Below are 22,345 nucleotides of genomic sequence, written 5' to 3'. Positions count from 1 at the left end.
GATCAGCTTTCAGTTCAGTAGGTGCTGCCAGTTTTTAATTTTCCGAATTTTTATCATGGTGTCAGAAGTAGATAATGCTAATCTTTGTATGGAACGAACTTCCCTACAAAGCTTCCGTTTTGCTAACTGTATTTCCCTATCATAGTGTTTGGTTTTTACCTCAACCTAATTGTGCTAAAAGTTTGCCTCTGATCACACCTGCTTGTTTGGTTATTTAATCCATGATTCAATAGCTTCTGCATTTAGATCATGGGATATATTGTTCTTACCATTCAAGGCTGTAGCTAATAACTTTCCAGCCCTTTTAATATTGCCTATTGACCAACGGATTCTATCTCCACCCAGATCAAGCTCCAGGCCCCACCTGGTCCTACTCCCATGTGATCCCTTTTTATATCCCAAATGCACAATTCCAGCCTATCCTGGTCACTATAAGGAGGTGGGTATTATATCTAATGTATCAATATATTTGAGTAATGGCCCATTTGCGCATACATAGTCGATGGGGTTTTCCTTTTTCCCCTTCATCTTCCAGGTAGGCTGCCCTGGGATGTCATTGCTCAAACGGCTGTTCAAAGGGGTCATCTCCCAACCCGCCCAAAATTTAGACCACTCCTCACCTTTGGGATTTTTAGTTTTCACTACCATGTTTCTTTTAGCGACCTGTCCTGCAAAGGCTTTTGTTCAAAATTCCCTGCATTTAGCATTCATATCACCACATTACAATATCATGTCATTATTAGCCTATACAGGTATTCAAAAATGATCTCAGTTTTCTCGCTCCCGGTCGGGTCATATATGCATATCAACAGCAAACATATACTCTTGTCTTCATGGGTCAGACTACTCTCCACTGCTATAACGCAACCGCTCTCTTCTAGATGGTTCATAATCGCGGAGGGTAACTCAGTTGAAACCCCAATCAATAGGCCCCCTGAGGGTCTACCCAGTTTGCCCTTTGTTGCCATTGCTTGATAAATTGCATACCCATCAATAGAGAAAGCTTCCCACATCCAAGTTTCCACTTCCACCCTTGTGCATTATCAAAACCATGGTTGCCAATTTTAACAGGGGGTACAGGTAGCACCTGCTTTCTATTTTTATTATAATTTTTATAGTTTTCACATACACGGTAATTGGCATTTGTCACTGACTCACTATCAAGTTTGTAGCCCAAAAAATCCAGTGATTCATGTTGGGCTCTAATTTGGGCAGCAGTTGATGGCAACGCACAGTGGATCTTCGACAAAGTTTTGTTGTGAGGCCAAAGGTTGGACAAAGTCTAGATCACTGGAATTTAGGATGCGCAGCAAGGGAATCTTTGCAAAATGTTTAAGTAGTAATGGATGGTTTAACACCAGAAGTTTTGTTGTTGACTCGCCCTGGCAAATGGTTACTATAGGTTTGTCCACTTCCGGTTTCGGCAGGGGATGAGCTAAAGACACGTTTAGCTGTGAACTAGGGTTTTCATTATCAAGCCCCAAATTGCATTCCAGAAACAAACTTTTTTCAGGGACCTGCTCATTCATTATATCCTCTTCAACCAGTTCTTCCACTGATTCTTCTATAGAAATGTTATCTTCCAGCAGCCAGCTTGTTAGTTTACCCTCACTTTGCTGTCTTGGGTTTTTTCTTCCTCATTTCTTTTTTTTTCCATTGCTGTCATACAGTCGGCACAGTGACAATGGCTGAATTTAATGGTTGCTCATCCGCCATAGGCAACACATTTTGGGGTTTATTTAGGCCAAGCCCCTGTTTTCTTAGTCGCCTTTTCCTGTGTCTGACACGGTGGGTTGAATAATTCAGCGGGCAAACCAGTAGCTCATCTTGAGCTTCTTCATTGACTTCCTCCTCCTGTGATTCAATAATGATAGGAAGGGGAGTCACGTTTCTAAGAGATGGCACTGCAGTCACATCCATAGGGGTGGACAAGTTCACTTTACCCAATAGCTCGTTTAACATGATGCCGTGTTTCTCCACTTCCTCATGAATGTGGCTGCAGAGTTTTAACACCTTTATTGAAAAATATGCCACGTTGTTCTCGGCAGATTGATTTAAATTGGTCCCTTGTTTGTGTGTACCAGACGACATCAGACCAACAGATGAAGGCGTGTCGTCCATTGCCAGGTTTGGGTATGAAGATAGCCGTTGGGTCAATAAGGCCAGTGCTTAAATTGTGCCGGTGTTTGGCGGTGGCCAACACCGGCAGTCTTTTTTGGGCACCGGAACATGATTGGGCCGGCTGGCCACGTGTAATTGCTTTGCTGTTTCGACTTTCCTAAGCTTCCATCATAAATCATTCAGTCACTGTACTCTGCTTGCAGGGCCTGGCGCCGGTCCTGGGAATTCACAACAAGGACAGCCAATGAAAACCAACATTCTGTTGTATAGTAACACAGAATGTATAGTTTTCATTGGCTGTTCACATCCTGCTATTGTGAGCCAGGGAAATGACATGGTGACGTGCGGTGGCGGGGTCACGTGGGTCTTTTCGGCGCCACCTTCACTTCACTTGTTGTTAAGGCGTGGCTGCAGTCGACTCGTGAGAGCAGCAGAGCCTCAGCCTCCCTGCACGTGTGGTCCCGTGCCAGCACTTGATCTCCCCTGCCCATTTCAAGCCTGGGTTTTAATGGCATCTTTTTTAGTATGTATTACAGTGCATTATCCCCACTGTGGCTTGGTTCACACCCTCCCAGGCCGGGGAATAATTCGCTTCTGTCTTTCACTTTCCCATGAAGAGTGGCGCACTTACGGGACGCAGCATTCCGGGCCCGGAACTTGGCTCCTCTGTGGGCTCGCGCACACAGCGCCCAGCTCTGTGTACTCTTTGGAAGTTTGTTTTGGCACACCCAGATTCAGCTGCAACACTTTAAATCACAAAACTTGGCTAGGTTATGACAGCCCTGCCCTCCCCCTGACTAATCCCCCCCCCCCCGGTTACCAGGAACTGCAGCCCATATAGCCCTGTGTGAATCACGGAGCAGCTTGAACCAGAACAACTGGGATTTGAGAGGTGGTATTTAAAGCGACTTCTGGAAGACTGGCAAGGGTGCTTTGCACCAGTTTTCGGTTCACATTCGATTACCTGAGACTTGGAAGGAATTTCAGCGTACTTTGTAATTCTTCGAAGCCCCGCCGCCCTAGAGGAGTCTGGTGGGAAGTGTGTCGGGAGGAGCTGTGCTGCGTTCTCATTCCACTGAGTACAGAAACTGCCCGTCTTCCACTTCACTGAACGATGGCCACACAACCTTTCCACGGTGAATGTTTATTCTCTGCGGGGGGCGTGGCCAAGCAGCCATGGAGTAGGCTGCGATTCCTTGGAGCTCCGTGATCCGACTTATTGATTCGAAGCAAAACGCATGTGTTGACGGCCGATTCCAGAGGAAAAAAGATACAGTATCTGTGTGAATACTTCAGGCAGCAGATGAGCGTATCGGCGTGAGAAGTGGACACAACAGATTGAATTAGGCCACTTTATGTCCTGATCCGGAAGCGGCGCAATCGAAACTAAGATGGCGGCTTGCCAACACAAAGGGACCCCCGGCGGCACTTGAAATTGGGTGCCAGGCGGGCAGTGACTGGACTGCTGGCGTGCAGCGGCGGATGAAACAGTGAGTGGCCGACTACCGGAGAGAAGCCTGCGAATAGCCCAAGAGGATGTACACAGCGTTGGGCCACTGGGCCATGAGTGGGGCGGCACGGCCTTGGTGCTCCCACTGGACCGGGACGATGTATACATGAAACGGACAAGAAGACTGACAGCGTTCCCGCAGTAAGATAGAAGGGTCGAGCACGCAGGGATTACATCCCAAATCCGCACCGAGGAGTGGATGAGCAAATACAGACACAATAAGTGGCGACGAGACCTGTACGCCCGAAACAAAATGGCGACTGATCCTGAACAAAGGATTGCACTGGTGGACCGTGAAGCGGCCTCGTAAGGTCTGGGACGCAGCAAATGGTTATATGCATCTTGTATGTACCATCGGCCTTTGATAGGTGCAAAGATTATGAAGAAGCACTGGAGATGCTGATGACGGCACCCTGCTGATGACTGGCACGGACGCTAAGAGGTGGTTGCGACGCAGAGAGTTACAATCCACCTGAATAACAATTTTGTGTGTAACAATTGGTGTAGGCTGATATACAAAGACTCCAACGACTCGAACAACTAAGCGGCACCGGGCCGGAGTCAGACACGTGGACAAGGTTGCACCATATCGGTGAAAAGTTTGAGAGCCAAGACCAAACAACCTACAATGGAGGACTTCGCGAAAGCGCAGAAGACCCCCACAACATCGGAGCGGAGCGCGTCCACGACTTCTGCTGAAGAAGCTCCAGAAGGAGACAAGCACCAAATCCTGGAGGCTATATTGGAGCTGAGCACCAAGTGGGGCGCGGCAATGGCGGACTTGCGGACAGCCCTGGAAGGCAAAATTGATGCGGTCGGGACTGAACTTACCCTGTTACGACAAGATGTCAGGGGGCTGGCGGAGAGAACAAGTGGCTGGAGAGTGCCGTAAAGACCAATACTGATGTCAGCACGACTAATGCAAAGGAAGTTCATGTGCTCAAACAGCAGGTTGCTAACCTCGAAAATCGGGTGGAGGAAGCTGAGGGAAGAGCGAGGAGAAATAACATACGGATGGTCAGCCTGCCGGAGGGGGAGGAGGGTCAAGACCCTACAAACTATGTGGAAAACTTGATCCTACAAGAAATAGGAGCACATAAGCTTTCACAGGGATTCACGGTGGAGCAGGCGCACCAAGCCTTGTTGAGGAAACCGCGACCTGGGGCTCCGCCGCGACCTATCATCGCGAGGATCTTGAACTACAGAGATAGGGAGAAGAGCCTAGAATATTTTCGCAAAGGTGGGACAATACAGAGAGCATCCACCAACATTACAGCATACCCAGACTATACGATGCTGGTGCAGAGACTGAGATACAGCTACGTGGCCGTCAAGAGGAGGCTGCGAACAGCAGGCATCAAATACATGCTCCTGTACCCGGCAAAGCTGAAGGTGCTACATAAGGGCAGAGCGCTCTTTTTTGACACTCCCGAAGAGGTGGTAACGTGGCTGGATCTGCAGGGTTGCCCGGGACAACAAGTGGACCATGACCGGCAGGAACAGGACGGCTAAAAAACTGGTGCCGCGGACATTGGGGGTACCGGATTATACCGGGAAACGAGATTAGTTGAACACTGGATAGCATTCGAGCCCTGTGCCCGTCATGGACTGGAATATAGTAGGTAAATTGTAATTGGAAGCAGCATAAAGTTAACACAATGCCTAATACATTTGGGAATAGGAGCAATAGGATGGAGGCAACTCACCCCTGAAATACTAATAGTTAAGTGGCCACTAGGGCGACTTTACCCTACTGAGCCCTGAGCATAAGTTTGTGCTGGACGGGGCTAGATGTGGGGGTGCCTGAGATCCAGGGATGGAGCTAAGCAACAGTTGGGGGGGGGGGCGTTGTTGTGGAAGGGTTGGGTTGGGGGATGGAAGGGAGGTGGGAAGTTTGGGTTGTACATAGTTTTGGGGTGTTTAAATATGAGCCTACATGGAAGAATTGAAGGGTTGTATCTGCATAGCATGACCGGGAGGGTTCGGTTGGGAGATCTCAGGATAGTGACGTGGAATGTCAGGGGACTTAACAGTTATATGAAGAGGAATAAAGTCATGCTGTATTTGAAAAGGCAAAAGATAGATGTTGCACTGTTGCAGGAGACGCATTTGACGCGGGAGAAACTGGAGCTAGTTGGGAAAAAATGGAAAGGGATTGTGGCGGGGTCGTCGTACTCTGCTTATGCCAGGGGAGTGCTTGTCTGGGTAGCACCTCATGTCCCGTTTTGGCTACTGCAGGAAACGGTGGAAACTGACGGGAGGATGGTTATTTTGAGAGGGCTGTTGGAGGAAAAAAGAGGTATGCATTGTGAATACGTATGCCCCTAACCATAACACGGCGGCATACGTCAGGCCTCCCACGCACTAACCTTAGTATGTGCGTGGGAGGCGTGGTTATTTGGGGCGGGGATTTCAATTGTGTAATGAACCCCAAAGTGGATAGATCTGACAACAGGATTGATAGGCCCACCCCAGCGGCCAAAGCATTGCAGGTGTTACTAGATGATTTCGGCTTGGTAGATGTATGGAGAACAAAACATCCCAATGATAGGCAATATTCGCATTATTCTGCCCCGCAGCAGCTACACACGAGACTGGACTATGTCTCTGCCACGCCGAATGTGGTGGCAGAGAGCACTCAAATAGAATACAAGGCGAGGGTCCTCTCGGATCACTCGCCCCTGATCCTTGGGTGGCAATACTGCCCCCCGAGGACGCAGATCCCAACGTGGCGCCTCTGAGCGGAGGCACTCAAAGATCCTGTCTTTCATGAGGACATAAGGGATGAGATCATTAACTATTTTGAGACGAATACTGGAAGTGTTGACTTGGCGGGTACACTATGGGAAGCTTTTAAGGTGGTGATGCGGGGGGGGAGCCATAGCCAAGTCAAAGGGCCTACAAGGTGGGGTTCTGGCTGACCTACAAAGAGTTGAAGATGAACTAGAAAGGACATTAGAATGTGACAGTGTGGACACTGAGCTAGCACTTAAACTACAACAGCAATGTGCGGAACATTGGGAAAGGCTTTGTAACCTCAATTACAAAAAGTATGTTGAAAGACAGCATGCGGGAGGAGATAAAACGGGTAGGCTTTTGGCGTGGCTGTACAAGAGTGAGACCCCCTAGACCCCCGATTAGGACAATAGTCAGAGAAGATGGCAATGTAGTGGACACTCAAGAAGGAGTTAACAGGGAATTTGCGGATTATTATAGGGTGCTATACGGTGACGAGGAGGGGAGTAGTCAAGAGGAGATAACGGAAACACTAGAAGATATAGGATTACCTAAGATAAGTGATGAGGAGAAAGAAGAGCTTGATGCACCAATTACCCTGGAGGAGCTGAGGGAGGTTGTGAAGCAGTTGCCCACCAGTAAGACCCCAGGAGCAGAGGGGTTCCCTAGCAAATTTTACAAAGTATATAGAGAAGAAGTGCTACCCCCATTGCTAGACATGCTTAACGAAGCGTTTGAGATAGGAAGGTTGCCGGAGTCACTTAGAGAGGCGATCATAATACCGCTTCCTAAGCCCAACAAACCGGGGCATAGCTGTAGCTCCTACAGGCCTTTGTCGATGCTGAACCAGGACAGTAAGATACTGACGGCTGTCCTGGCAAACAGATTGCGGAGAGTAATTAGTAAATTAATCCACCCGGATCAAACGGGCTATGTCCCAAACAGGAATATAACCCATAATCATAGGAGACTCCACCGTGTGATCGAAAGGGCAGATAGAAATGAAGGCAAAATGGCGATTGTATCCCTAGACGCAGTTTAAGCTTTTGACTCTGTTAAGTGGCCATGGCTGCTGGGAGGTTACGGAGTAAGGCCGGGTTATATCAGGTGGGCGAAAATGCTATACAGTGAGACGTTAGCCAGAGTTCGAACGGGATCGGTGATATCCAAGGGATGGCAGCTTAACAGAGGTACCAGGCAGGGGTGCCCCTGGTCCCCGATGCTTTACATCCTAGCCCTGGAGCCCCTAGCAATATACCTCAGGCAACAATACGATATGATAGGTATTGAGGTTGGGGAGGAGCGGCATCTAATATCCTTATATGTGGATGATTTATTATTATACTTGAAATACCCAGAAGAGAATCTTCAATATATCCTTGAAGTGATGGAGAAATACACGGGGTTGTCCGGCATAGCGGTAAAGCCCCAAAAATCCATTTTATTCCCCCTAGGTAGCTACAAGGGGACCCCGGAGGAAAGGTTGCCGGTGTTACAGATACCCTGGGTGATTGGTTCTTTCCGTTACCTTGGCATAGATGTGTATCACACCGCAGAAGAGGAACATAAGCACAACATCGTGGTAGCTGTTGAGAAAATCCAGGAACGCATGAGGTTTTGGGAGAAGTTGCCCCTAGCTATGATGGGACGGGGGTCAATGCTTAAGATGGTGGTCCTACCTAGGCTTTTACATTATTTTAACAATATCCCACATATGATACCCAACAAGTTCTTCGCCAAACTGATTAGTGTGTGCAGGGATTTCCTATGGCATGGTACCCGGAATAGAGTAGCGCTATGGAAGTTGCAGAACTTCTATGAAAAGGGAGGTATCAGGCTGCCCAATTTTGAGGTCTACTACATAGCAAGTCAATTACAATATGTGGCCAATTGGCTCTCCGACGAAGCGACCCCTGAACATAGGTTGTTTGGGCGGGTTTGTACCCCATTTTACTTAAGGGAAATTATATGGTTACCTGAAACGGATATGAAGGAGCGCCCTAAAATGATGAGGTTGGGGTGGAAAATGTGGCGTTGAGCGTGTCGGATGATGGAGGACCCATTCCCGTGCTCCCCGCAAGTACCGCTGGTCACATTAGCAGGAGGGGACAAGCAGCTGAGGGTGATTATCAGAACCTACTGGGAATCGGTCAGACTGGTGATGTTAGGGGACATCTGGCAAAAGGGGACCATTAGAGATTTCGAAGAACTTGGGGAGGAGGCGGGATTACATACTGGCCAATATGTTACATACCATTGGATGGTCCAGAAAATTCGGAAAACGTGGCCTGAAACAGTGTTAGCAGAGGAACCAGATGCTACTGTGGGGGTAATATATGACATATCGGAAGGGGGGCATGAGATTTCTAGATTGTATGAGATGGTGATGACCAAGGTGGGGAAGGAATTGACACATTTGAGACTTGATTGGGAGGAGGAGGTGGGGGCCCCGATGGGAGATGGGATCTGGGAACGTGCCCTGGGATATCACAAGAAAGTGTCAAGAAACGCCAGACAAACAAATACAGTTGTACATAACGCATAGGGCATACATGACCCCTCTGAAGATATCTAAGTTCCGGAACGCAGGGCGACAGGTGTGCCCTAAGTGCGACATGGAAAACGCTGACATGACACACATGTTTTGGTCATGCCCAGTAATCTAAGGTTTCTGGGGTGAAGTGGCACAAAAATTAGCAACAAAAGGGGTCGCGCTTGTCATAGATACGGCTTGGGCCTGCTTGCTGGGAGGGTTACCCAGACCACGGAAACTTAAACATGTTGAGAAACTTGGCATATGTGTTAGCAAAACGGAGGATCGCCATGGGATGGAAGAAGTGTCACAAGCCACGGGTGGAGGTATGGTGGAGGGAGTTACAGAAATGGGCGGAGGCTGAAACAGTAGTATGGCAGGAGGCGAGCAGCAGGAGTGGGGAGGAAGAAGTAGGTACCTTGATGGCATGGAAACTATTAATAGCGGAACTGTTCGGATCTATATCGGACCCGATTGAATCTGAAGATAGTGAGACCCAGCCACATGTAGCAGATACTGAACGAGAAGTACAAATAGGCTCACAATGGAGGGTGGGACTTGGGGAGCAGTGGCAAACTGGAAATACAAATGGTGTTTACTGGAATTGTTGTAAAATACACTGCATGTTGGGTTTGTTTGGTTTGAATAAAATTAATAAACTATTTAAAAAAAAAAAAGTTTATTCTCTGGCTGCTGTTTAGAATGGAGGTCGGATAACTTATCTAGTGTTTGTTAAAATGTAAACTAGGGTGACAACATGACATGGAGCTGGGCTTTCATTTAACAAACTGGCGCATTCTGGGAGTTGTGGTTTGTTAACTTCAATAGGACTCAAATTTCATGCAAAAATGTGTAAGAGGAAAGTTCTAGACAGGAAGAAACTGTCTTCGTTGCGCGGACTCGTTGAGGCAACCTACATTTAACGTATTTGAAATGTAAACAGCGCTACGTGTATTCCATAGTGTCACCAATTTGACTAACGTACCAACCGTGTGCAAGACGCTTTACTTTATAATTACTCTGTGTTTTATTACAGTATAATTCTCGTTTATTTTACAATGTTTACCTGTTCTGCTCACCTATCGGAGAAGCCCATGAACGATAGAAGCAGAGCTGGGTACACAGAGCTAAGTTATTTGCAGTCTGGCACTGGGGGATTATAGATGTGGTGTGCCTGGGGGAAACAAGTCTAATGGGTATGAGATGTTCGAATGCAGATCAATTCCGACACCTATGCTGTAGGAACTGAAGCAGAAATGTAGCATTTGTCTTCAATTGTAGAAGACGACCTGGCCCTTCCTGTGTTGGTTAGTGTGAGAAGGTGTCGCATTTTGCTATGTCACTGCAGCAGAGCAAACGTTTTTGGAAGTGTAAGAGAAAAGAGAACGTGCAGCCGGCACTCTTTTTTGGGCACTGTCAGGCACTCATTCAAAACTCTGCTGCCTGCGTACGGTTACCAGCTTATTATTCTTTTTGCCTGGCCTGCGGTGCCCACATGCTGTGAGCACTGCAGCCTGAAGGTCAGGTCACCCTGCCCGTTTTTTAAACCTGTGTGTCCATGCGCCGCCCGTGTGTGCCAACAAGAACAAGATGTGTTCAATTAAGATGAGAACTAAGATTTGGAGAATACTTAATTGAATGACCAAAGTGTCCAATAATGAGAACATTGCAGTAATGTGGTAAATAAATGTTACGTAGCAGCACTATCACTAACCTGCACTGATAGAATGCTGGGTTCCCTCTTAATCAAAGGCTAGCCCTACATCTGTGTACTCTTGGGCAGCGTCCTCGGCTGCTCTCTTGCTCTGTATAGACCTGCATGTACAGGCTGGGCCCTTTCAGCCATCAGGCACCTCTGATTGGCCGCTGGACACTACATCTCTGCCATCCCATGTGCAATATTTCAAAAAAGGAGTGGCACCGGTTTGGTTAAATTTATTTCAAGAGCAGTTCATACTGGAGTAAAGCTGACTGGGCAAGATTAGCACCCCACAGCCAAAGCGAGACTCTGCAGTCCAAGCACTATATTCTGCCCAAGGTGAAATTTCCAATTCAAGCATAGGGGGTCTCCTATGGACACAATAAACAGAAAACACTCTCACATGCACACGCACACTCGCACATACACACGGGCCGGCTTTAGACATCACCTGAAACTATTCAGAGTTGTCCTGTCCCAAACTGTAAATAGTTTCTTCAGTGCATCTCCTGCTCAGGCCAACATCGACCTTCTGCACAATGCCGGAAGGGTGGTTGCATGACCACTTGAATTGTACCCATGCGTAGCTAGTGTTTTACACACTGAAGTGCAGTTGCAAAGGTATCGATTTGTTACTTTTTGATGTGGATTTTGTAGCACTTGCATCCCGCCTTATGACCATGTCAGAGCTTCATTGGAGCATTAAGAATCACAGATCACTGGACATGAAATAGACAGCAGTGCCTGGCGATGGGGACCATAACAGGGAGCCACAGAGAACCACAGTGGCCAAGACCACTTTAGGTAAACAGTTGGCTGCAGAAGCCTACCAAGCTTTACAGGTCAGAGATACTCATGCCCCTTGAAGTTCTTTCTGTTTGCACCCAATTTTGGCCTGAACCCCACTTTGAACAGACTCATTTTTACTTGGCTCCTAGACAGTCAACTGGCGGCCAAGGTTTGTAGTTCTTGCGCCGGCTTCAGACATGTTATCGGACGCTATCTGCGGTCGCAGGTCCCACACGACCTTGTGCATGATGGAGAGGGCTTCTAAGCACTCATTAGAATCAACCTATATACTGATTATGGCTGTCAAAATAATGTGTGTATGTATAATGGTAAGAAGCTACTTTAACATGTCAGTGCAGTGGAAGCTGAAGAGAACATTTTTACCAAGGATTCTAGTTTAATGTCGAGCATTTACATTATGTATGATTGATGAAGGACTAAATGGTTGATTTTGTACGACAGAAAGTTGCCATGTCTGTTTTCTCAGTATTTGATATGAGTGAACCCACAAAGGAATGCGACTTGCATGCAGTGGCTGCCAACCGTTGTGGGAACGCTAAATATTACTGACGAGACAGTGAGAGGTGAACAGCGAAAGTGGCACACTACGCTGGTATAGGAAGTGTTTCCAGAATGGGGGGGGGACAAATGCAATTGTATTTAAAAAGTGAATTTAAATGCAGCGCCAAACATGTGACATGGTGCAGAAACAGTGTGATGAGCTGGTGGTGGGCCGCTATAGCACTAAGTCGAACCGGCCGGCATTAGTGAGCCAAGATTTATTGGACACTGGCACTTATTTCTTTTTTACAAATTAAGCACTGAATAAGGCACCAGAAAACCCAACCTGTTCATTCCCGTTTGGTGGTGATTGTCCTACTTAGGATCCCATTGAGGCATTTGCAGAAACTACTGAGGTGATTTCTTTCGTCTGTTGTATAGAATTGCTCACAAGGTAGCACAGGTCCAGGAGAGAGTTGTTATCGATCCTGTTAAATGTTGAGTGAGCCAGAGATTTATTCAACCCTGGCGCTTCATGGATTAAAGCCTTAGACTCACTTTGGGCTTCTGGTGGCCTTTGGTTGGACACCTCCTGCTTTTTTGCAAAAAAGGAGGACATTTCCTTGGATTGACAATTGCCCCGCATAGGGGCTGCCCTTGTTGGTGTTTTCAATTTCTCTGCAGGGGCAGTTGATATTACATCAGTTGACACCATGGCTGGTGCCCGCTGATATCCCTTGCTTTTGACATATGGCTTTTGTTTCCTGTGACTGTAGTTCCTTGGTTTGGATCCCGTTTTCCCAGGCCTGTTAAGGTAAGACACTGGCCACTTAAATAGTTCTTCCGTATAATCAAAGGTCGAGGGCTGGGACCAGTTAGCACAAAAATAGCCCTCTAGGGCGTTAACACACGTTGTGACACTAACCATAGACTCAAAGGGGACCCGTCCCAACAGTCGTCTCAAAGTTAGTAGTGAGCTTGTGACCCTGTACAAATTGCAAGCACCCCTCCCCAAAGTCAAAGGGGGCAGACTCTTCTCTGCGGGCTCAAAAGGGAGATCCTCCCTGTGATGAGCCAGAGGAAGCTGAGGCACCTCAGAGCCAATCGAATAGTGAAACCCCGTCAAACCCCTATGATCCCAGGAAGAGTGAGCTGCAGGACTGATGTCATAAAGGGATTTTGGAGGGAGGGCCTTCCGCTTTGACAGACAAGCAAATGCCTCAATGGGAGAAAGAGTGAGCGGGGAATAAAGGTGCTTTGCTTTAATACTGGACTTTTTTTTTATATGATTCTTTTGTTTTGGTTTTGGGTAGGCGATGGAGAAGGGCGAGGAAGAAAAGGGCCTGCCGGAAGAAGAGCCAGTTTATGAATGGGCCTATTAAGCAATCCTGATCCATGTCAAGACGAGGTACGTTCCGGTTGAACGCCTCGTGAAGTTTATTGTATAAAGTTTGAGAGAAGCGGAGACGTGATACGCAGAAAGACTGTGTGGAGAAACCAGGAAGCTGCTAACTGTCAAGTGTTAATGACAGCTAACGTCGATCAGCTGACAACCCGATCGAAGATAGGGGCAACATAATTTCTGGGGCCTGAAGGAGCTCTGGCCCAAGCCCCGAAGCAGAGCCTGGCAAAACGCAGCTGTTAGAGTTGACAGATCAGCTGTGAGGAGGGGGAATACGGCGTCCGCTTCGCTTCAGCTCCTGCCGAAGACGAACCTGCATCGAGCGCTCAGATCAGCTGGAAGGAGCGGCTGCCGAGTGCCGCGCTGATCGGGGCCCCCACCTTTCCGGAGCTTGCCGGGGAGTCAGGAGCCGAGCCCCCAAGAGGCTCATTGGAGCCACGGCAAAGCTCATACGAAAGAGGCACTGTATCTGTCAAGACGCAAAAGTCCGCGAAGAAAGGGGGTAAAGTGAGAACATGACAAGAAGCCCGGAAGCCATCTAACGAGGTGAGAGGCTTACGTAACGGACGTCAGAGTGCCTGGAGTTACAGAGATCAAGCTTTCTTATGGAAAAACAGACAGAGTGATTGATGGAGCCCAGCAAAAGGAAAGAAAGTTTACACTGATTTTCTTATAAACTATATTGTGTGAAAGAGAGGCCCTTAAGGGAGCAGACGGATATTTCAGGACGTGAAGTCCTCGCTCGAAACGTTGTTTGACAAGACTAGTTAAAGGCAACAGGGGAGATTACCTGAAGTCAAGTCATACGTTCTTGGCAACACACGTAAAAGGTCAAGGTTTGACCACTCGAAGCCTAAAAACTCTTCCCTCTGATATACAGAACAGCTGGTTAAAATATCAAGGCAAAGGAAGCCGGGCAGCTGAACTTAAGACACAGAAGTTACCAATTCTGTTTCACAGTACTGTTATGAAAGTTAAAGGAGTGGACTAATAAAAAGAGTACAAATAAATCGTATAGTGTCTAGCCTATCTCTATCTGCTCTATCACACTTCCCCCACAGTCACCACGCGGTTAAATAATTTAGAGCTGCAAAGCTGAAGGTCAGAATTGTGCAGTCTGTCAATTTTGTATAGCAGGAAGGTTCCCAGCAAATATCAAGGGGCACACTGTATGGCTCACCAGAGTCAGGGAATAAGACCCGCAGCCTAAACGCCCCACTTCCTCCATAGCACAATGTCACAAATCTTATACATGTGTGATAGTCCCTTACTTGGAGTCCAATGATCATGGGGCATGTAGATTTCCTCTATTATCGATCAGGACTTCCAACAAGAGGAACCAGGCTGCCCCCTGCACCCGCCACACGAAACACAAAACACTCTGCTCACTCCGCGGAAGTGAGACTTATGAGTGTGCAGGTAGCAGCAGTGGCAGGGAGCCGCCACTCCTTCAATGAAAATGAAGGAAATCCTTAAGCACTTTTCCCAGCACAGCAACTCAGCAACAGAACACTCTGCTGCAAACCTTGTCCCATTCCACTCTAGGGACCTTTTCCACCTCACCGTTCTCCAACAGGGAAAATAATGTCCTGTAAGAGGAGTGGATCTGGATCTGAAAGAGTGTTCGCTCGGGGGACCGCCTGGCGGTCTCTTCAGAAATGGGAGTCTGTACCTTTGGGCCAGCGTTTGTAATGCCCATGCATCTGAAGCAATGGTGTTCCATTCTTGCAGATAATGGGTCAATCTGCCTACCACTGGGGTTTTGTGTGCAATATGCTCAGAAAGGTTTTGAGGCTGTGGCTGAGGGCAAAGAGGGGGTTTCTGTCTGGGCAGTGTTTCCTCCATGACCTCTTGGGGCACGTGCAAATCATTTTTGTCCATGTCTTTTTACAGTTTTACCTCTTCCTCTTTGATTGAAGGAAGAGTAGTACCGAAAGGACCGTCCTCTCCAGTTCTGAGAATGTGGATGCTGTTGTGGTTGACAGATGGCTGCCCCTAAATATTTTGCTACAGTCTTAAAAGCCTACAGTTTTTCCAGTCTGTAGTTTGCCTTGGGGCCAAATAAATTGGACCCATCAAAGGATATATCCAGGCGCCTTGAATGAACATCAGGGGCAAAATCAAATGTGCTCTGCCATGCAAAGCACCCGATAACAATGCATAGATCCCATGCATCTGCCATCAGAGTCTGATGCATAACCCTGATTGTAGAGATTGGCCTCCTTTCAGTAATTAACAAGATTAGTAAATCTTTCTCCAATTTCTCCTTTTGGAATGTTTTCAACCGCTTGTGCAATAACGTTCCATAAAGTGTCGCAGTATTTTGCAAGTGCACTTGACACGTTGATGTCTTTTAACGCCATAATCCTCGTTGAAAAAAACCTTTATGCAAAGACGTATTAATGTCGACCAGGCTTTCTGGTGTAGGGTACTGAGATAAGAAATCAGGGTCAACTGAAGAATGTTTATTTTTTTTTACCAACTTCTTATTTACAGCAGGAGTGGTGTCTGTTTTTTTCCAGAGTTCCATAAGTGGATTCTGTAGTGCTGTATAAAAGGGCAGCACTAGATTATTTAGTGAAGATTTCATTTCTGGTGTCAATGGTGCCATGATCATGATGATGGAGTCCCAAAACGTGCCACTGGTAGTTGTTTCTAATGATGTAGACACTGAGGAAAATAAACATAGCAGGAAAGAATGCCTAGATCAAGGATCAACACTAATTTGTTCCAAACACCTATGGCCATCACACACGCTGTGAGCTAGAGGACTAGAATGTGTGTACCCTTTTGTTGATTCATTCAGTACAGTGCAGAAACAATCTTTTGTTATCATGCCATTGCTGTAAAAGCATTTAACCCAAACATTCTGTACTTTCTGATTGTTTCACTTAAATAGATAAAGTACCTTCACGAAGATGAGCAGTCAACGTTTCAAAGTGCTGTTTGAGAAATGTCTCATCTCTGGGTGTGTGTGTGAGCAAACTAGCATGCCCAGATTTATCATCCAACTCAATTACTCCTGCATCCGAATTCCCACCTGAGCCCAAGGATTCCCCATCTGTAAAACAGATACAATATTTTTTAAAGCATTTTTTTTTGACACATTGCACAGCTATGGCACAACCCAGGTAAGACATATTAGGACGCATAAAAAAACAACATATCTGGGGGCAAACATGGTATAAAATATGCTGTTCAAACATACATACCAAACTAATTTTTATTAATACTACTAATATGGATTCTTGGCAAATATCGATACAAAGTATAAAATTAAGCCATCTGAAAAGTATATGGGACTAGATTGTCAAGGTTTCGGACTCTTTGCATAAAGGTGTTATATATGCTCTTGAACAGTTCAAATAGTACTTATGGCGGTGTGAACAAGCAGGGAATACAATATATTGTAACCCTACAGGCTCTACGGGGCAGAGAAAAAAAATCTAAATTAAACTGTAAATGCATTTAAATGTTTTAGATAAGGTAAAACGTGAAGCGTTATGAAATGAAGATAGCTTTGAGTACAAACCCAGGTCGGAGACCCTAATATAATAAGCAGCATTTCTAGACCCGTGGGCTGTCCTGCACATTTCTGTGGACAGTTTTGTGGCGTTGTTCTGAATTAAGTAGAGGAAAAAATATATTCCTCAAGATGGAATGCCCTGGAGAAAGACAAAACAAGAAAATACTGGACTGCACAACCTCTAAAGCACATCACGCTTTCCACCAGTTGAAAGAACTAATGGCAAGTGTCTCAGCTCAGAGGGGCATGGGTACAGTTGGATTGGACTGCCCCATGATTTGATAACTCTGACTGGTGGCCTGGTAATGTTAGTAATGATGTCACTGAGATTCGGCAAGGTTGACTGATAGTGGAGGAAGGGCAAAAAGAAAAGCAGGTTTTGTGAGAGCTCCACTGCAGCAGTGTTAAGCATAAGAGAGGCACTGAAGGGGCCAATGAGGGGAGGGCCACCAAACTATGGAATGGATGTTGCTGAGCCAAAGGGTGGAATCTGCAAATATCTAAGGATGCGGATGTTAGGACTGATTTTATATACATTGGCCTGGTGGACAAATGTATAGAAGGCCAACTAAGTATCGTGACAGGGACAACTCTGGGAGCTTCAGCCAAACCGGCTAAGGAACAAATTACTTACCTGTAACTGTTGTTCTCCAGCATGGGTCTGGCATGGATTCACATGCTCATGAATATTCCCCGTCGTCAGGCTGGGAATCCTCGGTAAAGAAAAAACCAGTATCAGTTTCGTTTCTGATCTGTCTTTCGTAGTAATAACCAATCACTGGTCTCTGTGTCATACTGACCACAGCCAATGACTGCCCTCTACCTAAGCACCGCCTCTGGCAGCCATCTTCAGATTTGGAAGCACGTGAAGTGGCAGTATGACCAAGTGAAGAGCCGCAGAGAGGTAGGCGGGAGGGTTCGCATGTGAATCCATGCCAGACCCATGCTGGAGAACAACAGTTACAGGTAAGTAACTTGTTCCTTCTCCAGCATGGGGTCTGGCATGGATTCACATGCTCATGAATAAAGAATACATAGCAGTACACACATGCACAACCACGGGAGGTGGCAAAGGCTCAACATTAAGCATTGCATCAAACTCAACATTAAGCATCTTACCTCCTCACCAGGCTCACCTCAGGCGAACAGGTTGCGCAGCACTGCTTGGCCGACCCTGGACTCCTCCTTGGAATCCCGATCGACGCAGTAGAACTTCGTGAAGGTGTGCGTCGACCTCCACGTAGCAGCCCTGCATATGTCCAGCAGGGGCACACCAGAAAGGAACGCCGTGGTAGCTGCGATCGCTCTGGTGGAATGGGCTCTCGGACGGCCGGGCAGCGGTCGGTTTGCCAACCGATGACAGTACATGATACAGCCGGAGAGCCATCTGGAAATGGAAGCCTTCGAGAGAGCCTTCCCCTGATTGACAGGTCCAAAGTTCACAAAGAGTTGTGACGTCTTCCGAAAACACTTCGTGCGGTCCACGTAGAACTTCAGCGCTCTAGCCACATCCAGCGAGTGCAAAGTCCTCTCAGCCGGCGACGAAGGCGACGGGAAGAACACAGGCAACACCAAGGGTTCGTTGAGATGGAAGTCCGACGGTACCTTGGGCATGAAGGAGGGGTGCGTCCTGAGCACTACCCTCGTGTCGTGAAAAGTCAAGTACGGGGCCTTGCAGGAAAGGGCCTGGATCTCTCCCACCCGTCGTGCAGAGGTGATGGCCACAAGAAACGCTGTTTTCCACGACAGAAACTTCAACGGGGCCGAGTGCAGAGGCTCGAACGGAGGTCCCATGAGCTTGGTCAGCACCACGTTGAGCTCCCACGCCGGGGCCGGAGCCTTCACCGGCGGGAACGATCTGAACAGTCCCTTCATGAACTCTTTCACCAGACGATGAGACCACAAGGACGTCCGTCCCGTGGTTCTGGTGTATCGGGAGATCGCAGCAAGATGAATCTTGATGGACGCGTGTGCCAGTCCAGCTTTGGCCAGCGTCAGCAGGTACGGCAGAACTAGGGGAGCCGTAATCCGTAGAGGGTTAATCTTCTGTGCGTGGCACCAGACAGAGAACCTCTTCCATTTGTGTCCGTAGCATTTAAGAGTCGAGGACGCCCTGGCCTTTGCAAGAACATCTCTGCAGTCGGCCGGTATGTCGTATCCTCCAAACTCTAGCGCTGCAGGAGCCAGGCCTGCAAGTTCAGCGATTTCGGGTCGTGGTGGAGGATGGCGCCTCCTTCCCTGGAGAGCAGATCCGCGTCCACCGGCAGCTTGATTGGCGGGGACGCTGACAAGTCCAGAAGGTCCGGGAACCATATCTGCCTCGGCCACGCAGGTGCGACGAGGATCATCCTGCACCGTGACCTCTTGAGCTGGTTGACGAGCCGGATTAGCAGTGGCAAAGGAGGGAACGCGTAGAGGAACAGGCCCTCCCAGGGGAACGAGAAAGCATCGCCCATGCTCCTCGCCTGGGGAAACCTGCTGGCGAACCTCCGGCACTTGGAGTTCGTCGCCGTCGCGAGCAGGTCGATCTGGGGTGTGCCCCACCGTCGGAAGAGGCGATCCACTAGATCCTGCCGTAGTTCCCACTCGTGGCACGAGCGCAGCTCCCTGCTGAGTGAGTCGGCGATGGTGTTTTTTATCCCTGCCAGATGAAACGGCACCAGAAACATCCCTTGGGCGACTGCCCAATGCCACAGGTCCTGCGCCTCCTTGGACAGTGCTGGGGACCTGGTTCCGCCCTGTTTTCTGATGTAAAACATGGTGGTGGTGTTGTCGGTGAAGACCCTCACCACCTTGCCCTTGAGGGACGGAAGGAAGGACCTGAGGGCCCAAAACACTGCACGGAGCTCCAGGACGTTGATATGTAAGGATTTCTCCGTCGGGAGCCAAAGGCCCCTTGCGTGCAGATTTTCGGTGTGCGCTCCCCACCCTTCCAGGGAGGCATCCGTGGTCACTGTCTCCTGGTGGGCTGGGGTCTGGAAGTCCATGCCCGCCGTCAGATGCGTGCGGGTGCCCCACCACCGGATCGCTCGTCGGAAACTCTCGTCGAGTGTGATCCTTTCCTCGAAGTTGCCCGTCGTTTGGATCCAGCACGCGTCCAGGAACTCCTGCAACGGGCGCATCCGGAGCCTGCACATGGGAATGAGGTAGATGCAGGAAGACATCATTCCGAGGAGGGACTTGATGGACCTCACCTTGGCCGCGTCGGCCACCAACATCCGCTGCACCTTGCCCAGGATGGTCCTGGTCCTCTCCTCCGACGGGGAGGCCCGAAGGGACACTGTGTTGAGCCTCGCTCCCAGAAACAGAGTGTCTTGCGCGGGTACCAGGTGGGATTTGGCGTAGTTCACGGAGAATCCCAGGTCCGTGAGAAGTTGGACGGTCCTTGCCGTGTGGACCACGGCGAGCTCCCTTGTCTTGGCTCGGATGAGCCAGTCGTCCAGGTAGGGGTAGACGTGGATCCCTTCGCGGCGCAGCTGAGCCGCCACCGGTGCGAGGCACTTTGTGAACACCCTGGGTGCCGACCGTAGACCGAAGGGGAGGGCTTTGAACTGGTAATGCCGCCCTTGGACCACAAACCTGAGGAATTTTCGGTGCCCCTTCAAGATGGGAATATGGAAGTAGGCATCCTCCAAATCCAACGACGACAGGAAGTCTCCTTCCTCCAGCTGACCCAGGACGTGCTGGAGGGTGACCATCCGGAACTTTTGCGCCTTGATGAACTTGTTCAGACGTCGCAGGTCCAGGATGGGGCGCCATCCCCCCGTCTTCTTCTTCACGAGGAAGTATCTCGAGTAGACTCCGGAGCCCCGAAGCCTCTTTGGGACGAGTTCGATGGCGCCCTTCTTGAGCATCGCCTTCACCTCCAGGAGAAGTTGAGGGACGTGAAGTTCTTTCCTGGCCACGGGGGGGACGCGCGGACACTTTCTTTGAAACTCGAGCGCGTGGCCCCGGGCCAAGGCGTCCAGCACGCAACGGTCGGTGGAGATGGACTCCCACACGCTGACGAAGCTCGCCAGCTGGCCTCCCACCGGGGTGCTTCGGTGGGGGCCCGACCCCCCGGCCGGTTCAATCCTGCTTCGACGAGGCTTTAGCGCCTTGTCCTTGGCGACGACGGCGGGGTCCGCCAGGCTTGCCTCGTCCTCTGTAGGCCTCCTGAGATGACGAGCGGGCCGCTTGACGGTAGGAGGAGAAACCGCCGCCGGAACCTTTGGAGGCGCCCTTGCCTCCGCTGCTCCGAAAGGGCGTCCGTCGTCGTTGCAGAACTCCAAGGGCCCGGGCCGTCTCGGTGTCCGCTTTAATGGCCTGAAGGGAATCGTCCACCGTTTTCCCAAACAGGTTGTTCCCATCGAAGGGCATGTCCAGGACTCTGGTCTGAACGTCTTGACGGAAGTCCGTAGCCTTGAGCCATCCACGCCGCCTAAGGCAAACGCCGTTGCCCAACTGGCGGAACCCAGTGTCGGCGATGTCCGTCGCAACGGTAATGGCGTGGTCCGAAGCCACCTCACCTTCCTGCAGGATCTCCAGGGCCTCTGCCCTCTTGTCGTCCGGCAAGAAGTCCAGCAGGGGAGCCAGTTTGTACTAGAGCTCCCTGTCGTATCGGGCCACGATAGCCAAGGCGTTGGCAGCTTTAATCGTCGTCGCTGCAGATGAGATGACTCTGCGTCCCATAGCGTCCAATTTCTTCCCCTCGCCGTCCGGTGGGGAAGTCGATGTGGAGGCCGCACCCCCCCCCGCTTTTTTCCTGGCCGCCGCGGAGACGACGGAGTCCGGGGTAGGCTGCGCCCGGAGGCACAGGGGGGCCGTGTCCGGGACCCGGTACTTTTTCTCGTACCGGTCTCTTCTAGCTGGCGTCGTGGACGGGTTCTTGAGGAGGGTGAGGCCCTCATCCCAAATGTCGTCCAATAGAGGCACCGCGAGGACCGTCTTCCTCTTGGCCTCGCGCCGCTGATAAAGGAAACCTTCCTTCTTCTTCTCCTCAGGGCAGAGTTGGAAAAGCTCGGATGCCCTGGCGATCATTGAGTGGAACGATCCAATCTCGTCGGGTGGAGAAGCCCTGGTGGGAGGCGACGACGGTACATCCTCGTATACCTCGTCGTCCGTACCCGTCGCTGCCGTGTCAGTCCCCGTATCATCCCCTCGGGTGGACGGGGAGGAGGGCTGAAAGGGGCGCGACGGCTGAAAAGGAGGTGGAGGGTGGATCCTTCTTTTCTTGGTAAGGGGAACACCAGAAGGTCCCGGTTCTGGGTCCCCCGACGGGAGAGGTTCCGTCGGCAACGGTAGTCTCGTCCTTATCTCAGAGCATAAGGACTGTATAGCCAACAAAATGGCCGCCGAGTTGTCTCGCGGCGCTGGCAGAGGGGAATCCGACGGGCGATCAGGGGCCCCGTCGGTACCCTCGACGATGTCGTCGTCACCTGCGTCGGGATCCATCCCGACGGGCCGGTCTTCTTCCACGCCGAGGCCGTGGCTTAAGACCTCGACCAGCTCCTCCTCCGAGGTTGAGGCCGAATCTACGACGACGCCCT

At 49.5% G+C, this 22,345-nt stretch overlaps 1 protein-coding gene across 1 annotated transcript in view; it reads right to left on the bottom strand.

Annotated features, from left to right (window-relative positions):
• The window catches only part of WDR62 (WD repeat domain 62), a 2,486,568-nt gene that overhangs the window by 517,390 nt on the left and 1,946,833 nt on the right, over window positions 1-22,345 (bottom strand). Inside the window, exon 25 of the mRNA XM_069644563.1 lies at window positions 16,200-16,352. Within this exon, the coding sequence (XP_069500664.1) occupies window positions 16,200-16,352 (153 nt within the window). The remainder of the gene's footprint in view (window positions 1-16,199; window positions 16,353-22,345) is intronic.

The sequence above is a fragment of the Ambystoma mexicanum genome, chromosome 2p (assembly GCF_040938575.1).
Source record: "Ambystoma mexicanum isolate Mex_15411 chromosome 2p, UKY_AmexF1_1, whole genome shotgun sequence".
Taxonomy (NCBI): Eukaryota; Metazoa; Chordata; class Amphibia; order Caudata; family Ambystomatidae; genus Ambystoma; species Ambystoma mexicanum.
The sequence above is the reverse complement of the archived record's forward strand: the minus strand, read 5'-3'. Positions and strand labels throughout refer to the sequence as shown.